Genomic DNA, 23,390 nt, shown 5'->3' with positions numbered 1-23,390 from the left:
AAGAAACTTTGGACTTTTATGGGTTTAGATGATGATTCCCCTCGTGAATCAGCATAAAATTTCAGTTTGTATAAAGAATTCTGTACAGAATAAATTATTCTGAACATATAATTTTTAATGCTTTAAAATTTTAGAGTGGTCAATTTTAAACACTATCACTAAAAATGAGAGAGTTTTGGTTTTGATTGTTTGCTACATAATATTTAAATAATGTCAGTTATGGGTATGGGCCTTGACTACAAATTACTCAACAATATGTAAACTAAAAACGTCTTCACTTCCTCAGAAGATTTAATTTTCCATTCAAATTTTGAAACCTTATCATTACCAACCAAAACAAAAATCTGAACAAAGAGCTCTTATTTCATTTTAATTTTCCAATATTTTAGAAGAAAATTATGGCTATTTAATTAAAGTGCAAAACTTTTTTGCTATTAATTTTTTGCTATATAATCTATCACGTTACTCCTCCTTGGTAACTAACTCTCTTACTCAACTATATGTGTTATAAGAACACTAAAAAAAATTTTTTTAACTAACTAGAGGACAATAAAATACTAGTGCATGTAATACTTGCTGCACTTATAATGTATCAATATGATATGCAGACAATTAGCTTAAGGTTAGATCACTGATCAATCTTTTTTTTTTGGCTAATTTCCTTTTCCAAAATTATGTTTCTGTATCTGATGTGAGATAAAAGTAGTTGAAAATGTCACAATTATATCTATTTTATGTATTAAGTACTTACTAAAAGTAGAATGTGACTGAAAAATTGAAATAAACAAAAAACGATGTGCCAAAATTAATATTTTAAAATAAACTATGAATAAAGGGAACACCGAGGCTTAAGAAGCTGTTTGTCATTATTTTTTTTAGAGATTACAACACACATACAGTAAATGAATTTTATCAAAATACAGCACATTTCTTCTACTATATCCATAAAAATCAATTCCTATGTAAATAGTACTGAAAAACAACTAAAATGAGTTAAAATTTACAAAGAGTTGTTAAAGGGTTTCAATCAATATTATTAAAACTATACAGTACAATAACCAAATGATAACATCTTGAAAGAAGTGCAATATTTGAGTTCACATCTTTTGAAAATTACTGCCTATTTAACTCTGACTAGCAAGAAAGGAACGAGTCCAACTTTTTTTTGCAAAAATAATGTAAATTGACGTTTTTGCTAGTCCTATAAAAGTCTTAATTAAAACAAGGTTGAAGAACAAAGCATAACAGATTAAAAATTTCAAAATTATATTTCTTAGTAATTAAAAATGAATTGCAATAACTGAATATTGCTCTAACGAAAGGCTCCAGACCAGCCTCGACTAAAAACAGTTATTGGTCTTCTGTGGCACTTTTTTCTGGTCCAAATAACCATGCATTAATTCTTACCATTGCATGTTACTCAAATTTTACTGAATTACAAAGACAGAACAGAAACAAAATTATGGTTTGTATAAACAAATTAATAAACATCTATGAAATATTTGTTACACTAACGAGGAACAAAGGCAGCTGGTGGTAAAACACTATTCTAACACACTGAAACACTTAGAAACCCTTTAAAGACTCTGAAGTGTCGAGTTCACATTTAATGTTACCTGTAGGAACAGCCCTTTATTTGAACACCTTTACAAACTGGCAGGCCTCAAGGACCCATCCCTTTGCTCTACAACTCTCCACAGCAATTCTCTATCACTGTGCCAATTTCACAAACTTGCTTTGGTTTCCTAGCTCCATGCGTACTGTTTCCTTTTACTTTACCAAGGCAATGTGAGACCAAACAAAATCGAGAGGCTTTCCTAAATCTGCTTACACTTTGTGTTATAACAACACAATCTTAAAACTGGCCATTTTAGTTTCATTTGCTGCTTAAAATAAAAATTATAAATTAAGATTAAAATGGAATACTAATTATAAAACAGACTGCAAGGACCACCATTTGCAAAAAATCAAGAGATTTCCATATCACAAAAAATGCATGGACATGCATCTACAGAAGAATTAAAAATTTCCTGTGACTAAAAAATTAAAAACTGAATCACCAGTAGCAAATGTACTGTCAATGGCTATGACAAGAAGAGATCCTGTAGAGCTCATAAAATGCAATTATTGTCTTTTTTATTTCTTTAAAAAGACATTATATTTTTATTGCATTATTTTATTAATAAAAACACATTAACAGCTGTTTTTTCCATCTTTGCTTCCAGATTTTTATAGGAATTGTTTTAATCTGGCCTTGGAAAGTGAACCCACCAGCACCACCTTCACCTACTCACTCTTCAATTCAATATGCACATAGCAAAAACCAACACTTCAAATCTCTTGCCCGCATTAAAAAAAAAAGTAGTTTCAGCAGAAAAACATTAATACGAGTTGAATAAAAATAAGGGCACAAAAGCTATGAGACAGAAAGCTCTGCCATCTGTCTCTGGGCTACAATCAAGGCTAACTAGAGCCTTGCACAGAGTTCAGTCATGTGTATGAAATCCAAAAATAAACCTACAATCTATACAAAAACAACGTATGTTTTTGTAGCCTTGATTGCTATGTTTAAAAACCTAACAAGAACTTTTATATGGTATGAATTCAACAGTCTCCCCTATATACTGTACAGTGGTTCTTTCCCTCTAACCACAAGTTCCATTATTTCATTAATGTACAAATTAGAACATAAATTTTTGAGTTCTTCTTTACATATAAAAATAGTCAAAATATTAATTTCTCCTGCAAATATCTTCCAATAAATCTTGCTGCCTTCCCTCTTTTTCTGTCCACAATTCTTATGAGGAAACCTCTCGTACAATGATGAGTTCTACTGTGTTCTGGAAAGTTTTTAGCAAGGACACTGCTTGTCCATGTTCAATATTGATAAAACTGTAGCCATTAGCCTAGAAGAAAGAAGAAAAATGTCTTTAAGAAAAACATTTCATAGTAATTTATTTGCATCTGTACATTTAAATTTCTACTAGTAGTGCACAAACCTGACAGAAAATAAGAATCATTCTGGCAATTTAAAACATCATGTAGACTCCTGGGCCCTACCCCACATCTATGAAATTAAAATCTCTGAAGATGGGACCCAGGAACCTGTACCTTGCTTACATTTTCAGATGATTCTTAGGTAGCACCCAATGTTAGGAAGCACCTGGCTAAGACACAGTGCCAGGCATGGCGTTATGTGTATGTGCTAACGGTGTAGATGAGGTCACCAAGACGCAAGGTTAGCAGAGGGCAAGGACTACCCTTCCTATTGCCTTGGGCCAGCAGATGAACACTACATTTCTTATAATTTAGGCTTAACATTTATTGAAGTCTTACTATACACTAGACACACAGTTCTAAGTGCTTCACATGAGTGAAATTCTTTCATTCTCGTAACAAAAAGATTCTTTCACCATCTTAAAGAAGTTAACATTCCTGAACTTCAACAAAATGCTACGATATATCATCAAACATGTGTTCAAAAGTATCCACGATTTTCCAAGGTTCTAGGAAGAAATATCTTAAACTATGAAAATTTAGAGGGTGGCCTATAAAAAATGCCACTATTTTCATCCACAAATACTTAATGAGAAACTTCACAAAATGATTTTTTTCAAAATCTGGCATTTAATAATTACTTGATGGGAAAGCAGATCGTATAAAATGAGAAATTAAGAAAATAATAAAAAGATATATCTTAGTTACCTGAATAATTTTATCACCTGGTTGTAACAATTTTGATGCTGGTCCTTCAGGCTGTACCCTTGTTACAAATATACCCTTTAATAACAACAAAGAAGATAAACACTTAAGGGAAAACAGTATGCATCGATGACAGAGTAACAAGGAACAATTTTTCTTCGACAATATGTAAATATTTGAATCACAGTACAAGTTTTCTCCCTGTCTTCTCTGAATATTGTTACAACCCACTGTTATTTTTTTTTTTTAAAGATTTTATTTATTTATTCGACAGATAGAAACAGCCAGCGAGAGAGGAAACACAAGCAGTGGGAGTGGGAGAGGAAGAAGCAGGCTCCTAGCGGAGGAGCCTGATGTGGGGCTCGATCCCATAACACCGGGATCACACCCTGAGCCAAAGGCAGACACCCAACCGCTGTGCCACCCAGGCGCCCCCCCACTGTTATTTTTGGTGCTGGTAATTCTGACTTGAGTATAGTGACTTCTCTTAAAGTACAGACGTGCAGAAAAGTAATAACCAAATTTAAAAATCACTTCACAATATGATGAACATTTAAAATGGGATTTAATTTGTTTTCCTCAAACCATTAATTTGAAGTGATTACATTTCCAAACAAAAAGCTGAACGATACAAAGAAAAATAAAAAAGATGGTATCTGTCTAGATTTATAGAAGTATCTGTTAGATTTTTACTTATGTACAAGAGGCATTAAGTAGTGAATAAAAACTTATCGGTATCTCAAGAACATATAAACAAACTCACATCGTCTTCAGGTCTGAATGGATTTCCTCTGCCCCCAACACCTCCTGATATGCTAAATCCAAGTTCTGGATCCTTTTCAACTCTCACTCGAATCTGAATCAATATGAAAATAAACTATTACTAATATCTCAGAAAAAGCTACAACACAGTATTTAACTACTGGTAAAATATATAAAGATTCATCTAAAATAAATATTTGGGCAGATGAAGGGAAACTATGACATGGAATATTATGTTAATGAGTTAGTGAGTTAAAGGCACAGCTGGGATTATAAAGCATAGCTCCTAACTTCATCTACTGCTATTTTCCAAGGATAGGCAACCAATTACTATTGATGCTATTTTTTTTAGATATCATGGATTTTAATGATACAGAGCACACACAGTTATTATCAGTTTCCGTTTGTAAAACATCTAAATTACACAGTATCTCTGTTTATTGGGTGTTTCATAAGATATTTAAAAATCCCTGGGTGGTTGTTAGGTATCAACTCCTCATTTCCTGAAACTGTTTATATGCTTGCAGACATTGGCACTGATGATCAACTGATAGTATTTTTTATAGCCACTTTATAAAAAGAGATCAAGAACTAAACTTGTTACAAAGTACTCCCTTTCCCCAGAGACAAAATCAAAATGAATAAAGCACACATTCTCTGCCTAAGTTTCTAACAGTATTAACTATCAAAATATATAAATGTATGATTAGTCACTTTTTAAGTACTTTGTAAGACTTAATTCTCGAAGTAGTTTGGAGACTATAGCCAAATTTCAAACTCTCAGTAACAAATAACAATAATAAACCATAATTTGCCAGTCAAGTTTCATGGTCTACTAATCATATTCCTGAAGAAGGTCTAATTACTGGAGTATCATCAAATGGTTTTGTATAAACAACCACCTTAGGGAAAAAAAAAAATCACATCCAAAACACTGCTGTCAATTAATCAGAACACAGGGGATCACAAAGTCAAGATAAACCATTAAGTTTGACACCCTACAAACCTAACGTGAAACCAAACCTTTCAACAAATTGGTGAAAACTATGTTAAAATTCTATATGGATTTATTGCTAATAGTTAAATAACCTATAAAGTACATTAAGAACTTAGTTTCATATTTCAAATATTCTTGATTATTCTTACCTCTTGCCTTGCCAGTTCATGGCCTTGTCTAGGAGGACAATGGGGTTGTGTATATGGAGGCTGGTGGGCCACCTTCAGCATCAAGTAATCAATTAGTTGTTCTCTAGAGGGATGCCTTGCCACAGAAGCCTGAGGAAGGGGGTGATGTATTTGACTATAATTTGCCTGAGGCCTGAGGGGCTGGCCCATCTGTCCATTAATCAAAGGCATCTAAGAAAAACACGAAGTGTCTTAAAATGACCAACAATAACGTCTCATTACAAATATTTGGATTTTGTTCTTGGAGCATTACAAAAGCACTAGAGTTTAAACATTCTAAATCACACAGTATCAAGCCACTTATACTATTTTTTCTAATTTTACAGTTTTAAAAGAAAAAAAGCTATCAATTCTAAACTTGCCTGACTGCTTGTAGATAGATTCTCACTCTTTAAAGTTTTCAAATGAAAGGAAATCCTATCTACATTTAAAATTATCTGCTTTTCTGTTCAATATGCACGGACTTATCTTTCTTACAGTAACCAAGTGTTAAAATGATTATGTCAAAATTTTAAAATTTAAGCCCAGTAAAAGGGTAAATTTTCCCACCTCACATACACACAGAAGAGGCATTTGTTCACGTTTTCTTCCAAACAAAAGTAGCAATTTCTGAGAGAGGATTTTTTCCTAATCTGACTGCATTTTCTACTTTTATTTTTTTCATTCCAGAATTAACAAGTCAACACAGCTATACAGTAGAAAACTAATTTATTCCTCGGGTGTGTGTACCAGTTAGCAACTTTTAAACTCTCTAAATGTTAGTTCCATAAAACAGTAGTCACAAAAATGAAACTTTGACATTCTATTTTACTTTTCCCAAGCTACACAAAAAATCTGAGATAATTATTTTGTTGTTAAAGAATTATCCTTGTTTTAATGCTTCTCATCATTTAGAGACTGAATCTGAATTTTAGACTTAAAATCACCCTTGTGCAAATGCAGCTAACATCTGTTACGTTAGTATTAGGAAACTATCTGAAAAATAAGTTTACATTTGTATTATAAATATTTGCAATACAGAGACTGCTGTAAAGAAGGGGGAAAGCTTTTCAGCTATTCAGTCATTTAAAACTTCATTGCTGATTATTAATAAAAAGGTGATCTTATTCACAAGTGAATTACAGAAAAACTTTGAGAGATATTGAGCTCCATTCTCCTAAAATTATCCCAAAGTAGAAAAGTTTGGGAAAAGATTATGGTAATTGTTTTAGAACTACATGCTCTTGTTACATGAAACTTGCTGAAGGAAACAAAGAAGTCTGGCCTTGGTGAAGGTTTTTACTTTAAAAAAAGTTATCTTTTTCGTGATGTTATACTTCAGAACTTGGTTAATTCTGAATTACAAAGTTTCCAACAGGTGTTTTCTTTTCTTTTCTTTCTTTTTTTTTTTCAACAGGTGCTTCCTAACAGGGCACAAAGATACTATCACTCTATGACAAATCTTACCTTGGCTGGAGAAAAAGTGAATGAGGTACTCTATTATCCCTATATCTTAAAAAAACAAAAACAAAAAAAACCCAAAAAAACTGTGATTGTTTACTACTTGAACATTGTAGATTTGAAGCAATTAATCCGCCAGGAGCCTTTAAATGGTTGTGTTGTCACTTTATTACTTATGCACAACTCTGTGGGCTACACTCGCTTTCTCCAAGCTTGTATCATTTATTCCTATGTGCGTGCAGATTCAATACTTTTCTCCTGGGGAAAATTTTCCAAACAATAATTACTTCTGACCTATGCTAAGACTGCCTGATACCTAGATTCTTGGTTGTGCCTGTTTACATCAATGTTAACCATGGAATATATTAAGCTAACATTAGCAGATGGCTCAGGAGAATAAAAGTATGAAACAACCCAGTAACCTAAACTACAAAATGGATATTAAAAAGAAAAAGAAACTGAATAACATAGCTTAATTAAAAGAAAAACAGAAAAAAAGGGTAAAATAAATAGTTATGTATGAACTTATGTTACATGGCTGGGTTCCTACTCTCAAAAACAATGTGGAAGTTTTCATAGAATACCTAAGTATGCTTCAAAAAATGTATCTAGTTATACTAGGAATATGGAATTAATTATGAGAAAGAACGGCTGAGAGAGAATATTAAAGAATTATGTATCTGGTATTGGTGACAGAAAAGTAAGCTCTCTAAGGGATGCTTTAGTTACAAAAGTATTAAGAATACGATCATCATCTAGTCTACCACATACAAAAGTCTTTCAAGGTGATTTCTAATCACATTTAAAGTATTTTTAAATGCCTTTAATAATAGTAAAACATCCTCAAATGAAGAATTTAAGACAAGTTCATCTTTAATTCTCCAAAAGGTTTACTATCAGGATGCTAAAAAGCCTCTTATTTAAACAATAAAATAAGCAGATGACAGTAGAGAAATCCAAATATAACAATAAAATCATTTTCTACTGTGGTAAAAAATCATGTACTAAACTAAGTAGTAATAGAATAAAGACCGATAGAAATAACAGAATAAAAATCTATTTCATATTTCCCAATTAGTTTTTTTAAAAATCTTTACTAATCAAGGAGGAAAAGTCCTCAAAAAATTACTTTCAGTGTTAAAGCATATATGTTATTTCCAGTTCAAAAGCTGTAAAACAAATTCAAAGAGATGTCTTCATTTATTTCCTGAACACCTACTTTCATCAAGCTGTCTGGAGGAACATCTTTGTGACTAAGTGTAGCTGACGAGTAGTTCGGCTGTCCTGAAATGAATATATCATCTTGACAAGGATCTCCTGGACAGGATGTCTGGGGATGCTTCAAATGAGGGGAAAATAAAAAGTAAACAAATAATGCTCTTTCAGATGTGAAACCAAAATGAAGATGACACTCGAAAGGAGATTAGGAAAAAATATTACTAGGTAGTGGAAAGATGAAGAACCAAGTCAAACATTATGATCATAGCTGCCATCAATATTAGTACCTTTATGATGGACATGAACTAAACTTGCTGTGGTAATCATTTCACTATATATATATATATATACACATATATATATATAATTATTATGATGTATACTTTGGACTAACACCATGTGATATGCCAATTATATCTCAATAAAACAGATAAAATATTAGTACCTTTAATATACACTGTTTAGCTATTTCTTTGTAATGCTTTTAGTTTTATTTCTAGTAATACCTAGCTTTTAACACTGTGAACAATTTAGCTATTAACGAAAGTTAAAAGTCCCAAATTTTAAGAGCAACTAAAATTTACTCCTGTTGAGTACTACAAAAAGGGTTTTTGTTTGTTTTTTTGTTTTGGGGTTGTGTTGTTTTGTTTTGTTTTTTTTGTAAAAAAAAAAAAAAAGAAAGAAAGAAAAATAACTGCTATTCTTTTAACAGCACAGTGCCACCCAGGATTTTATTATTAATGATGGGCAGTACCAACAAATACACAGTCTTATAAAATTCACTTTTGCTTAATGCTATCATACTAGTATTGGAGAGCTCCGTATTTTTAAAACCAATGGTTGGTGAAACACTTTAAAAATTAACTAGAGTTCATATTTTTGTATGTCAATAATATCCTTATAGTTTACCTCACTGATAGCTTTAGAGAAAAAACAAACTCAGTAGCTCATTGTCTCTGAATATTTTTATAAAACACAAGGAAGCAAGATGCCCATACTACTTTTCATTTTAATTCAGTTCTAAACACACCTAGCTACATTTTTGAAATCTAAAGGCACTGTGATAAATAGCACTATTGTTACTTTCAAAACAATATGTAGCTAGCAACACAGATATGTATACTACATCATCATTCTGAAAAATAATCTGAAATCTACTTCATTACGATATGCCACAGGATACACATAAGCCTAAGGGCTTGTGTTTTAATCTTAGAAACTTTATCTGCAACAGAGCTAACATGTGCAGTTAGTTACTGGTTCAAAGCATTGATTAGCAATTTTAGATTTGGTTTGATCTAATTTTGTGTATTTATGCAATGAATATTTTGCCTTCCTTCCCCATTTTTGAGATGTGCTTTCAGAATGCATAGTATCAACTTAGGTCATAGCCTGAAGTTTAAATTCAAGTCTGAATATATAACTGTTTATTTAGTCTTTCAAAGAACAAGGATATTATGAATGAAAAAGCAAAATGCAACAAACTCAAAGGCTCTAAGTTTAAGAATAATAAGCAAATCTATTACTGTATAAGAATTTGGAAAGAACAATTGTCCTAGATGACAATAAAGATTACCCTTGAGTTAATAAAAGCCCCTGGTCTTCACTCTGTGGTTTTAGTTGGAATGAGTACCAGAAATGCAGGGCTTAATTAGTTATCACTCTTCTCTCCCCATTTCAAAGTGATAAATTACAAAACAATTGCAATGACTCTAACATAGAAAAACAGAGGGCAGAGCAAGAAAGGTGAGGTCCAGCCACAGCAAAGTGAATCCAGGAGACCACTCTTGTCCTAGAACACAACAATGCAAAAGCCAACAGGTATTAAAAAGGGGGTGGTGATGAGGACCCTCAGGAAAAAGTAAGGATCCAGAAGTAAGAATCAATATGGAAATAAAACTATGGGGAGGAGACAAAATAATGCTATAAGAGGAGAAAAATCTTTTCAGAATGGAAGGAAAGGGGGAGAAATAAATATTTATTTAGAGGCCAGGCTACCACCTTAAGTTGTTACGAAGAGAAAAATCTTAAAATAGAGCCATACCAGAGTTGTTCTGTTCTTTCTCCTTCTCTGCCATTCTTATCATCTATCCTTAACTTTCATTAAAAGAATAAACCTTCCTTCTTCATCATTAATGACTATGCTGAAACATGTGTAATAAAGAATTTGGGTTTTTGCCTTTTCATTGGTACTTACTACAATTTCTCCAGCCTTACATTTAATCATATTCAGTGAATTGTGATTAAACTTACTTCCAGGTAGTGCTTCTCATTTGCCAATTCTAAATCACTGAACTAAAAATTATTCTTCCCCGTAACACTTCTATGAACTATATATAGCACAGCCTTAAAACCATGACCTCTGGAGACTAGCTCATTTTATTAAGAGAAAACACCACAAAGCACAATAATTTTTAAAAAACCACTAAGTTATTCCAATTGCTCATCCCTATTTACATAAACAAGAGTATACTACACCCTTAGCTTATAACCGAAGAAACTTGAGAGATAAATACTAAATCAGTTTTGCAGAGAGTTTTAGGACTAAGCCATGGAAGAACTAGAATGTAATCAAGATATCTAACCCACTGTAAAAACTTATTTTCTAGAAATGTGAAACATTAAAGCGGGGGTGTTTTTTTTCCCCTCTATGTACTAAAAGTACTGGTCTACTGCAGGTACTCACTCGAAAAATGTGCCCACCAGAACCTCTTCCGTCTGCAACACTCAAGGCAAGGCTGCCTTGGCTGCCATGCAGATCCCTAGAGCTGCCATAGTGAAAGTTGCTTACAGCAGTAAAATTGGAATTAAAGGACCTTGACAGCATGCTCTGAATAAAGAGGGGATAGATTTAACAGAGATTAGTGTAGCATGCAAAATTCACAAGACATGTTATGTACAAAGACGTATTTATAAGTAACCCCAATACCACGCAGGAATATCATGCATCAAATTTTCAGTGCCACTGCAAGAAATTGGCACTATTTACGATATATTTACATGACAACATACACATATACACATAAAGTACATGTAAATCAACCATTCACATGTTTTAAACACTAAAGAAGAAAGTACAAACATACAGTGCTTTTATAATGCTATCATTTCCTTTACTCCTAAAGCACCTTAATAGAAGTTTGTCAGAAAAGAACTGATGCCATACCTAGATGTATGTGTACATACGTAGTTATATATATAACACAAGCTAATTTCTCTATAAAGATAAATTTTACCAACTAGTTATTTCTAAGTCAAAATGGATTTCTAAAGTCTGCTTCATTTTATAGAAATCAATTCTATATTATTAAATAAATGGAGAGTTTAAACATCTATATATACATAGCACAAAACAAATCTGCAAAACAAAACTGGCTGTTGGGCACTGTAATTTCTAAAAAAATAAATTACCTTCTGCATTTAGAAACATGTCTTATATTAGAAAAAAGTTGAACATATACACAAAGTTTTAGGCTATAACACTTAAAAGGCTCCCACTGCTCTACAGTTACCAGGAAAAAAGTTAAGACAATGTACATGTAAAAAAATTCTCCCATTCAAATAAATAGGTACTTAAGATTACATTTTAGGAGTTAGTAGTGGCATTTGCTGCTTAAACTTGAAGAACCACTGATGGAATCCTTACAATGATGAATCCCTTATCACTAATCGCAGAGCTGCCTGAAAAATGTACTCAATAAACACAATGCCTGGTTTTCATTGTTTCTGCTTATTAATTCCCAGAGCTGTAATATGCTTTTCTTTCAAGTGGATGCTTCTTGTCATGTCCCTAAATATTGATGTTCTTATGTCAAACTGAGAGCAACCACATTTTGAGCATGGCTTGCTATCAAGAAATATAGAAATATCATAACAAGCATTTCTATATTATTCCTAGGGAATATATATGCCTTCTCCAGATTATGAAGTTGATCTCTAATACCAAGAAATATTAATGTGCCATTCCAGAATGAAAGGGATCTATAAAATTACAATGTACACTACTTTTAGTCATTTTGTGGATTCCAAAGTAATGGCTAAAGAAAAAGGTAAACGTAATAGGCCAAGCCTGTACTTTCCCAGACCATTTCACAGACAATAAGGATTTGGCAGAGGCAATTCAGAGGTTCCATAAACATTTGATTAAAATGTAAAAATAAAGAAACTATACACACAACCACACATACACAGAAATATAACACACACTGATATGTTACACATAGTTTTAACATGTTCTTGAGTGGTCCAAATGACCCTTTTAAATTCTATGTACAGCCTGGAACAAAGCTTCTTCTGTTGAACATATATAAAGTTTTTGTTAACTATGTCACTGACTAAGAAGGCTGAAGCTCAGAACAGGTACGGTTTTGAATTCAGGCCTGTGCATAGACATCTACATAAAACTGCACCCTGTCACAACACAACACATTTGTGCAGAGCTCAATTAAGGAATATATCCTGGGCAGTGCTGTTCATTACATGCTAATAGTTGTAGAACAGCAACTGAATGTGGAAATTATGTTATGTTAATGGTATTCTGGTGGAGTGCTTCTTACCAGAATTATTAGTTTAATTAAATAAGTCTTGAGAAGCATGAGGTGAGATCTATTTATATGTCTGGATTCCAGGTACAGTTTGTTGCAGGGGAGGGAAGGAGAGGTTACTACTGGAAGGTTTAAAAACCAAGTAAGCTGCAATAACTTACCATTTTTGTATTAATGCTAAGCAACTAAGCTGAGAAAAGTAGCAACTTCTGATTTGGGGACTTACCTCTAGAGGTGGGGCAGGCATTGTGAAATCCCCTAAGGGTATTTTTCAAACGTCTACCAGGCCATATGAATTATGTTTGGGGGAGGAAAAGCAATTACAGAGGAGCAAACAGATTTTCCATCACCCTCCACCATTGTTAACCAATGCTTTCAAGTTTGTAGTCTAAATCATATTGCTCTCTGTCCTCACAAGCTTTTCTTAGTTTCACTGGCCTAATCCTCCCCTCTAAATTACCGGTAGGCACAACTGGGAAACTACTGTCATGTACTCTTGAAGTAACTGAATGGCCGATTTCTAAATATAAAAAGCTGAGAGGTACAATGAACAATGGGGTGGTTGCTACTTGCCTCCTATTTACTCAAGTCTAGGCACATCTCCATCAGAAAGGGCAGTAACGGGGGAGAACAGCTGCCGGAGATGGCAACTACTCAGAATACAATGATAACCAAACTCCTCTCTTCATTCTAATCTGCTCTTCTTTTTCTATGTTGGCATTCCCAACAACCAGTTATTCAAGGCGTCACTCAAGCTTAATTCCTTTTTCTCAAAGACTTATGAGAGGACTATTCTAATCACAAGTAAACTATTCTAGAGTCTGTTTCGAAACTGTCTCTTGAATTCTTTCACTGGTCTCAATTCCATCAATACATTTCTCATTTATTTTCTGGACCACTCAAGACCCTCATAACTCTATCAACTTAACTACCTACAGCCTCTTCCTCCTCCAACACAAACACACACAAAAACAAAACCTAAAAAACCCAAAACAAAACTATAGCCCTTCCTCCTTCTAGTTCCATACTATTTCCAGAAGTTTATTTATAAAACAGCTATGGCATTCCTCTACTTAAGAAATTTCCAAATTCCTTAGAAAAAGCAAACAAGTTCAAAGAGCCTCAACAAAACGTACAGTTACAGCTGAGACAAAATGGATAAGAATGAGATTGCCTAAGGCCATTAGATGCTCAGCTATTTAAAGGTGAGAGGATAGTATTGAAAAGAGCTAACAATTACAGGCGGAGGTTCAATGTGAATTGATGTAATACGGTACTAATCATATTTTAGGCATTCATTTTTGAAAAATCAGACCTGTGGAAGTTTTTTAAATGACTAATTGAGGTTGTATACACTTAGCTGTTTTAAAAAACATATATTTAATGAACAAAGATAAGAAAATTCTTGGGTAAAACCCACTGAGAGACAGGAAGCTAAATCTTAAAGAGCATGCTTTATACACTTGAGCCACAGAACTATGACACTAATTTATCAGTTGTACACAATAATTTAAAAAATTTTTAACTCCTTTCAAAAACTGACCTTTACCCATTAAGTTACAAACTGAACATGATCTTGTTATTTTACCAATGTTTTCCAAACTTCATTAGCGGCACAGACACGTGAGTTCAGACAGGTCAGAAATGCAGTTCAGAAAAGTCAAGAGTAAATGCCATGCCAAAAGCCATCTGTGTCAGTGACAGTGTTAGTCTTAGAACATTAACTGGGAAAAAAATTCTTAGATAAGATATTTACATTTATATTTCTTGTTATTCTGCTAATTATACAGTAAAACTATTTTTGTACACATACTTAAATAACCAATAATTATTAACAGATGAGAGCAGGAGGTCAGAAAATGCTAAACAGAGGTACACATGTATATGCATGCATTATTTACAGTAAGTATGGCACAATCTAAAAGAGATATACACATAAACATATGAAATGAATTTCAGCTCATTAGAAAACACTGGGGAATAAGAGACAGAAAAGAAACATATCCTACCATCTCAGTTGTTTTGTCTGGCTAAGTCTAGACTTGAACTCTATTTTAAGTACCAAGAAAAAACTCCTCAAATACAAGTATATATTCAGTACTTCAGAATATCTTGTTTTACCTTGTTTAAGAAACAAAGAATACCAAATATTTTTAAGAAAAATAAGTTCATAGAGAGGAAAATGAAAAATTCATATTTAATTACCTTTTCTAACTTTTTGGCCTCGATGTGTCGTAGTACTTGTTCTCGCCAATCATGAGGAACTTTACTTTTTCCTGAAGGATCTAATAAAGAATGTTCAGAACCAACCCTTGCATTTGGTCTTTTTGAAGGACTAGTCCGTGAATAATTAAAATCACTAACAGACATAGTTCTCTCTGGTATTTCACTAATGGAGGGTCGAGCACTCTGAGGCCTTGATGCATTTGGACCATCGATGCTATATGTTCGTGCAGAAAGAGGTCTCTGTGATCCTGACATCATTGGAGTTCTTCCCGCTGAATGTAACTCTCTGTATGATAAATAATCTCCTTCAGGAATTTGGGCCCTCCTTGTGGGACCTGATTCACCAAGATTTACAGAAGCTGCAGAGGACACACTACTTTGTCGCTGAATCGTAGCTCGAGTTGCTCCAGGAACGAGTCGGTCATTTGGTGAGACGGCCCACATTTCCCCGTGTCTTCCTGGACCAAGTCTCTGATGTAAATGGTATCCAGTATTAGCTCGAACATTGTTATGGTTAGAGAAATTCATATTGGCAGAATGTTTAGCGTAACTGTGACTTTCTGTGCTCTCTGATCTAGGAAGGCGCTGAGGAGGAAAACCAACGTGATCTATTTGGGGATTTTGTTTGGTGTGCCACAAAGTGTCCTTGACTGCAGCACTGCTACTGTACTGGATATTATATTGTGGAGGACTATATATTTGAGGTGTAGATTGTGGGCCACTTGCTGCGGGGCCTCTTATTATATTTGGCTCTTCAGGATTATGATTTGAATCAAACTTGAAAATTGCCTTTGTACCTGATATTAAATCAGAAGATGAAGAAGAACCAGTAAATACTTGCAATGGTTGATCATACAAAAGTGTAGCAGACTTGCTCCTGACAATATTTTTTCCATCGACAGTGGATGTTACTTTAATTGTTGCACTTGGCTGCTGTGGTCCATTGTCACTAAGAATGTCATAGATTTTTAACCCTCCAGTCTCCATATTAGTTATACTATGAGATTTCACAACAGATCCAATTGGCCCACTTCTCTGAGGAGAGAGATCTTCAGTGCTTTTGGAAATACCCACATCAACGGTAGAATCAGTGACATGTGGTTCAGTCCCCCCAGGAGACTGTGGAGTTTCCTCAGAATGTCCATTTACCTTATTTACACATTCCAGATTAGGATACTTATTTCCATTTTCCAAGGGCTCAGCTTCTCCTTTAGCATTAATGCTTATAAAGTCTGTTCCAAGCACTATATCCTGTGTCTTTGATCTTTCCACTATATCTGGTTGAAATGTATCATTAGTTACGAGTTTATTAAGATTCATATTGATATGGTCTAATCTGTGAGATTCATCAGATGTGGCCATTGAGTCAACACCTTTCTCAATAAGAACCAATCGTTCTTCAATATTCAAATCATATTCAGGTAAGTTAAAATCTTTTTTATCACAAACCTGGAATTTTTTTTCTGTTGAATGATTTAAAATATCTCCATTTTGTAAAAGGCTGTTAAAATTTTCATCTTCTTGCCTAAAACAAAGAATTTTATCACAAACATAAAGTTCAGTTTCTTAGTAATAAGAAACATTAACAACTAAGTTAATGTGTAGATACAAAAAGTTAAAAGACCTGATGGGAGTCAAAGATGAAAGTCATTTATTAGTAAGGAATAATATTAAAATATTATTGTAATAATCAAATAATATAGATTCACATTAAATGAAAACAAAACAACTAAAATTCATAGATAATATCACCAATCGCTTTGTCAGAATAAAGTTTAACAGAAGTAAACAGTGAAGAAAAATGGACTTATAATAGCACCTTTTCATGAATGTGCTAAAAGAGGAAATGCTTAAAAGATGGACAGACACATGAAAGCCAGTAATTTGAATAGGTGAGCAAAAAGCACAGAATATTTTTACAAATAATTCTGAACCTTACATTATTAACCAAAGTTAGTCATATTAACTGAATAGTTATTATTAGATTTAAATATATAAGGAAATTGCAAAAAGCTCAGAATTAAACAATTAGAGTTCTACAAAAAATGTAAAGAAAGTAGGCTATACTAAAAAAAAAAAAAAAAACAACAAACTTCCAGAACTCAAAAAAGTCAATTTTACTGTACAGTAATTTAAAAAGTAAAATAAAATAAATAATGCAGCACTGAAAAAAATCTGAAGATCAAAAGCAAAACTAAGTCTAATCACTCTTCTAAGTTATCTTACTGTATTTGTCAAATATTTATAAATGTGCTATCTCAAAGTTACAGAAAACATTTTATTTCTGCCTGGTGGAAATAAACCTACTTATATTTCACACAAATATGAAGACATATTTGTGCCCTCCTGTATAAATATTCAAGTTATGTTTAACAAATATTCCTTAGTATTGATCTTCCCACTAGGTAACAGACTATAATCATTATTAAAAATACAACGTAGGGGGGAGGTGCCTGGGTGGCTTAGATGGTTAGGAGTCTGAATTCGGCTCTGGTCATGATCTCCAGGTCCTCGGATCGAGCCCCATATCAGGCTCCCAGCTTCCTCAGCAGGGAACCTGCTTCTCCCTCTCCCCCTGCTTGTATGCACTCTCTCTCTCTCTCTCTCAAATGAATAAATAAAATCTTAAAAAAAATAAACAAAACAAAAACAACAAAGGTGTGGCTATATCCCTTTGACAGCCTTTATTACACAAAAAACATGATTTATATAACACTAAACTACTTCTCAACAAAATATTGGTAACATTTTATTATTCAAGAAATTAATCATTATCTTAACATCTAAGAGATTATAAAAATTATTACACTACCACACTAGGTCATAGCCTCCAATTCAGAGAACAGATATAAATAATTAATCATAATTACAAGTATGCAATAGCTAAACTCATCTTGCAACATAAAATTCATCTTCCTTTTACAACAATATGAATCAAGACAAACAAAATTTGACTTAACTGTGCCTGGAATTTAAGAACCATTTTACTCTAAGAAGTAGTCAATAATATCCGTACAATAAACTTTGGGTTCAGTAGTAACCCAAATCTTTCTAATAAGCACCTAGCTGATACATTAACATGAAGGTAAAACAACACACGTTATTTTGATAGCCAAGTAGTTTGAAAGCCCAAATAATAGTTGTTTTAACTTCAGCTAATTTTAGCCTGTAGGAATTAAGTCTTGTTTAGATAGTCTGACCTACAAATTTAAGTGTGATTCAGACACAAAAGTAATTAAAAATGAATGCCCTTTAATGGCACCCCCCAAAAATGAGAATCTAAAAAATACCCATTTCAACTTGAATTACTGCAAACAAGCAGTTTATGTTGTCATATCTAAAAATACCATAACACTGTCCAACTTTTTAATGAAGAGAATTAGAATATTTTAAATCCTTTCTTCCCCATTTATTTTTTTTAAGGTTATTTATTTTTTTAGTAATCTCTACACCCCATGTGAGGCTCAAACCCATGACTTTGAAATCAAGAGTCACATGCTCTTCCAATTGAGCCAGCCAGATGCTCCTTTTCTTCCCCACTTAAAAAGCTAACATAAATGGAAATGTAGCAAAGCTAAATAGGTAGTAATAAAATGGAAAAGAAATCATATACTACCTGCACTACTTCTATAATATTAATTTGTGAAATCTGCTTTGTTTTAGTCATATATATTTATTTGCCTTATTATCTCTATTGTACAAATAAATGATTCTGCTAAGATGTTCACAAACCTGATTTTGGAATTAATACCAATATGAGTTTGTTTCATTGGAGAGCAGAGTGAGGTATCTTGACTACTATCAGTATTAAGAGAAACTGAATCAGACATCCGAGATGGAGAAGAACAGTTGCTGTTATTCTGATTGCTATTGTGTGTAACTTCATCTGATAAAGAATCTGTATCCTTTGCACCATCTGAAACAAAAAAATTTAAGTCGTTGATAAAGTCACTAAGGATTTGCGTTTAATACTTTGCAGTGATGACACATGGCATTTATTGTCCTGGTTCAATATATAAAGAATTCTATGGATTATAAAATAAACAAAGGCACTTCTGAAAATTCAGTCCTAATACACACAAAGATTAAATAATTTAAAACTTGTGATGCCATTAAGTTTTTGACAAATATAATCTATGTTAAGATTACTGAAAGTTTTAGTTTTAACTACTGACAAGATTATATTATACAATGTTTTTCTAAGGCCATCAATTAGTTTTAGTGAGTATGGCTCTTGCACTCATTCACTGTATTTTTTTCAGTAAGCTCTATACCCAACGTGGGGCTTGAACTCACAAGCTAGAGATCAAGAGTCACATCTCTACCAACTGGGCCAGCCAGGTGCCCCCTCATTCACAACTTTAAAAAGTTATAATAATAAAGAATAAACAATACAGTTCACAGCCTAAATCTGTAAATTTATCTGGGGAAGAAATTATTTCATACAAGTGTGGAGCTGTTTTCATCTGTTTTGAAAATAAAAATGAGCAATAGTCAATTAAAAAAAAAAGGCACCAAACAAATCAAGAAGTTGCACAAGGTGAGCTCTCTTTTGCTATTCTTAAACCATTTTAAAGTGCATATGAAAAATGATCAATATATGAGACGGCTTTTGTTTTTTATATAAACAGAAACAGACAATATTAATATTCCATTATAGGCAGGTACTATTAAAAAGTATTATTTTTTTTTAAAGTAATGATAAAAAGACAGTAACTTGGGGCGTCTGGCTACCTCATTCGGTGGGGCATGCAATTCTTGATCTCAAGGTCATGAGTTCAAACCCCAAGCTGGGCAAAGAGCTTACTTAAAAACAAAATGAAAAAAGATAGTAACATAGTATCTTTACAACCCTGGAGACTGTTTTTAATGCAATTCTACCCAAATCATAGGAAGCATATATATTGACACAGTCATAGGAGATTATATGAATTAAAGATATTTTTTCTGTTCCAAATATCTTAGGAGCACAGTTCAAGTAGTCTGGATTCTTTACAATTGACAATAATAGCACATGGGGCTTTCTAGATTCAACTTGAAGGTATTTGGGTGCTGGAGTCTTAATTTTTAAAATACTGTTAAGCAAGATGGCAGGTAAGTTCTTTCCTAGATACTCTTCTTCTTCCACCTCCTTGTGACAGATAGTAACATGTAAAATATTTAGCATAGTAAGCAGCAACTAGTAAGTACTCAAATATCACTACCACTATTATTATGAAACACAAACTATATAGAAGCCACCTTGACATAAGTTTCATTAATGCCATAAAGGCAAAGACTGGATGAATATTTGGTAGAGATAATATAGACACATTCGGACACTAGGGGGGAGTAATGAGGGAAGCATGAAAGGAAGGGATAGATATTCTTCAAGTTCCCCTTCATTTCTAAGAGTCTGAGATTCTGTTACATGAAAAAAATGGCTGGGTGTGAGGAAGGTTTAAAAAGATTTCCAGGACAGATAAAAGAACAACAAGCACTATTTTACATCAAGTACTGTGATCTGAATACTGAATAATCTAGCACATTTGATACTCACAAATTCCTTCATTAGCCTCAATGTATGTCAAGTTAGGTAAGTTCATATGCATAAAATTAAGCTCAAGGATTACCCAGCAAATAAGCAGCAGAAACGGAATCAAAATGCAGGCTTGTCTGCCTATAAAGCCCACGCCCTTATACATAACCTTGCATGAGGGAAGAGAAAATATCTACTAAGATTCTTATTTAAAAACAAGAAGAAGGAATAGACCTTTTAGAAAGGCTTATTTTAAAAACTGTTTTGAAAAAGTGTTTTAAATAAAATAATGACATTTAATGAAATTTATTTCAAAAAAATTTATAAATCTGATAAATTCAGCCCATTTCTATTCCTAGTACTTTCAACATCTAACCTTTTTTGTTATTACTAAGAGCTACCACTTTCGGCTGGTTGATAGAGCTTTCAATTAATGGTGGTCGCATCTCTGCCATTTTCATCTCTTCATCAGAAGAAAGATCTTCAGATTCCTAATTTAAAGAAAAAAAAGTAAATAAATTTTGGTTTCTTTAAATGAATAGATATTAAATCATAAGAACTTCAAAGGGAAAAGAATATTCAGAACATGGATGAAAAACCTTTTTATGGTAATAGTAACTAAAACTAATATATGATTTAAGTTTTTCAAGATATGGTAATAAAATTACGGTAATTATTAACAATTATCCCATAGTCAAAGTGGCTATGGGATAATATTCCATGGTAGGTCTTAGCTCAAGTGTATTAATGATTAATATGTGGCTGGTACTACGCCAAGTGCTAGAAAAACAAAATTGAATGAAACACAATCTCTGTCTTTGAAAAACTCAGTTTAGAGAAGGTGTTCCAACCAAAAGTCTCTTCCTAATTCTCACATTTATCTCCTCCAAGATTATCAAGTTGCAAGGAGTCAGAAGGACTGAGGTGCTCTTACATTAAAATGAGTTAATGGCAATTTTTGACCAATTTGAAGATAGAATTTATTATTCTCCATGAATTTTGCTCTAATATTTGACAACAGTCCCAGATTATCTGCTATTGAGTGCTATAAGTGAAAGGGGGTAGCAAACAAAAGGACCTAGTAGTAAACAACTATTTATAGAAATATTTTAACATCACAAATACTGTATATAAAAAAACAGAGCTTTTGCAGATTAAATTATTATTCCTAATGATGAAAATAAATAAATAATATGATGAAAATAAATAAAAAGTCTTAAACATTGTTCTGTTAAAAGTACTAAGACTTTCCATTACTTGTAAGTGGCATAATAAAGATATGGCCTAGGGTCAGAAAACTATTTCAGCAAAAAGGCCAGATCGTAAATATGTTACACTTGGAGAGCCTTAAGTCTCTTTTCCAACTACCCAACTCTGCCATTGTGGCACACAAATAGCCACAGACAACATGTAAAAAACGACTGTGGTTGTGTGCCAGGAAAATTGAATTTCATCTAATTTTCCACGTGTCATGAAAGAGTCTTCTAACTCTGATTTTTATTCAATATTTAATAATGTAAAAGCTGTTCTTAGCTTGCAAGCCATACAATGACAGGTAGGGGGCCAGATACAGGTTACAGGCCACAGTTTGCCAAACCCTGTTCAGGACTGTACTACAATGAAAAGACACTTCTAATTAGTAGAACAGGAAGAGAAAGAAAGAAGGAAGGAACAGAAGCGAGGGGTGAGGTAAGAGAGAAATGACATTCTGCACAAATTAAAGCATGGAAATAAGAGAAGGTATGCAGAGCATGCCAACTCCATGTAGCTAGAGCTCAGATAACTGGCAGGAGACAGAAAAATTAGACTGGATTGAAGAGGGAAAGGTTATGCTCTTGAGTATGGACTCAGGTATGCGCTGGTCACTACTGGAAGTTGTCAAGCCAGGAACACACATCAGATTATCTTTCAAAATGGTAACTCTGATATTAAGAATGTACAGGAAGAGAAAGAGACCAGCATAAACGGATCTGGCTATCCTAACAGTTCTGAAGAAAAAAACGTTTATCCTTAGGCAATGCCAGTGATGGCTGATAAAGAGACCATGACAGGAATTTTGGAATGAACAGGACCTAATGACAGAATGAATGCAAAGAATGAGAGAACAGGAGAAGGAAGGGCAAATGGTCTGTCCTAATTTTGATACATGCAGTACTTTCAACTGCTGAGCAGACTTCTTCCTATACTACACCTGGCATCTGGGAGCTACAGCCTCCTACATTTCCTCTCACCTTTCTGTTTCCTGTGCTCAAGTCAATTAATGTACCCAAAGTTAGCTCTTATTTTATCCTTCCTCACTCTTTCCCTTTGGATTGCATTTTCTTCAATGTTATGTTTAATGTAGATAATTCTTCAATTTATGATCTAGCTTGCATTTCTCTTCCGAGCTAAAGATACACATTTCCAGTGACCTACTGAATACGTCTAATGGATGGTCCTGTTAAGCATTCAACTACCAGATATTTGAAAACAAACTAGTCCTTCAAAGCCTGCTTATTCCCTTAACACCCAAGTTCAGTTAATGGCATCATCATCCTATTCAACCAAAGTTATGTGACTATTCCCTCTTCTCCACTTCTTATAGTCAGGGATATTTACATACTAAATCTCTTATGTTCTTAAAATTAAGTTCCAGTCCACATTTTCTAGTATTTTTATTCTAAAAGCCCTCAAACTTGGGAAGATTCAGTAGCTGTTGCCAGATAACCCTAATACATAGCTCTATCACAAGTACTGCTCTGCTAAAAGGCCTTCAGTGGCTCCTCAAAGACTACAGAACACTAAATCCAAACTTT

At 33.4% G+C, this 23,390-nt stretch overlaps 1 protein-coding gene across 11 annotated transcripts in view; it reads right to left on the bottom strand.

Annotated features, from left to right (window-relative positions):
• Positions 1 to 848: 848 nt before the first annotated feature.
• ERBIN (erbb2 interacting protein) overlaps positions 849 to 23,390 on the bottom strand; it is a 124,364-nt gene continuing 101,822 nt past the window's right edge. For 5 of the 11 annotated variants that reach the window (XM_019799719.2, XM_011225079.3, XM_034656291.1 and 2 more), the window contains 9 exons: positions 20,972 to 21,086; positions 18,810 to 18,993; positions 15,057 to 16,602; positions 10,994 to 11,137; positions 8,309 to 8,428; positions 5,611 to 5,820; positions 4,466 to 4,558; positions 3,706 to 3,780; positions 849 to 2,906 (listed from right to left, as the gene is read on the bottom strand). In XM_019799719.2, the coding sequence (XP_019655278.1) occupies positions 2,799 to 2,906; positions 3,706 to 3,780; positions 4,466 to 4,558; positions 5,611 to 5,820; positions 8,309 to 8,428; positions 10,994 to 11,137; positions 15,057 to 16,602; positions 18,810 to 18,993; positions 20,972 to 21,086 (2,595 nt within the window). In that variant the 3' untranslated portion in view covers positions 849 to 2,798. The remainder of the gene's footprint in view (positions 2,907 to 3,705; positions 3,781 to 4,465; positions 4,559 to 5,610; positions 5,821 to 8,308; positions 8,429 to 10,993; positions 11,138 to 15,056; positions 16,603 to 18,809; positions 18,994 to 20,971; positions 21,087 to 23,390) is intronic. The other 6 variants (XM_011225080.3, XM_011225081.3, XM_034656293.1 and 3 more) reach the window with 6 other exon arrangements.

The sequence above is a fragment of the Ailuropoda melanoleuca genome, chromosome 3, assembly GCF_002007445.2.
Source record: "Ailuropoda melanoleuca isolate Jingjing chromosome 3, ASM200744v2, whole genome shotgun sequence".
Taxonomy (NCBI): domain Eukaryota; kingdom Metazoa; phylum Chordata; class Mammalia; order Carnivora; family Ursidae; genus Ailuropoda; species Ailuropoda melanoleuca.
Note: the sequence above shows the minus strand (reverse complement) of the source record. Positions and strands in the feature narration are given on the sequence as shown.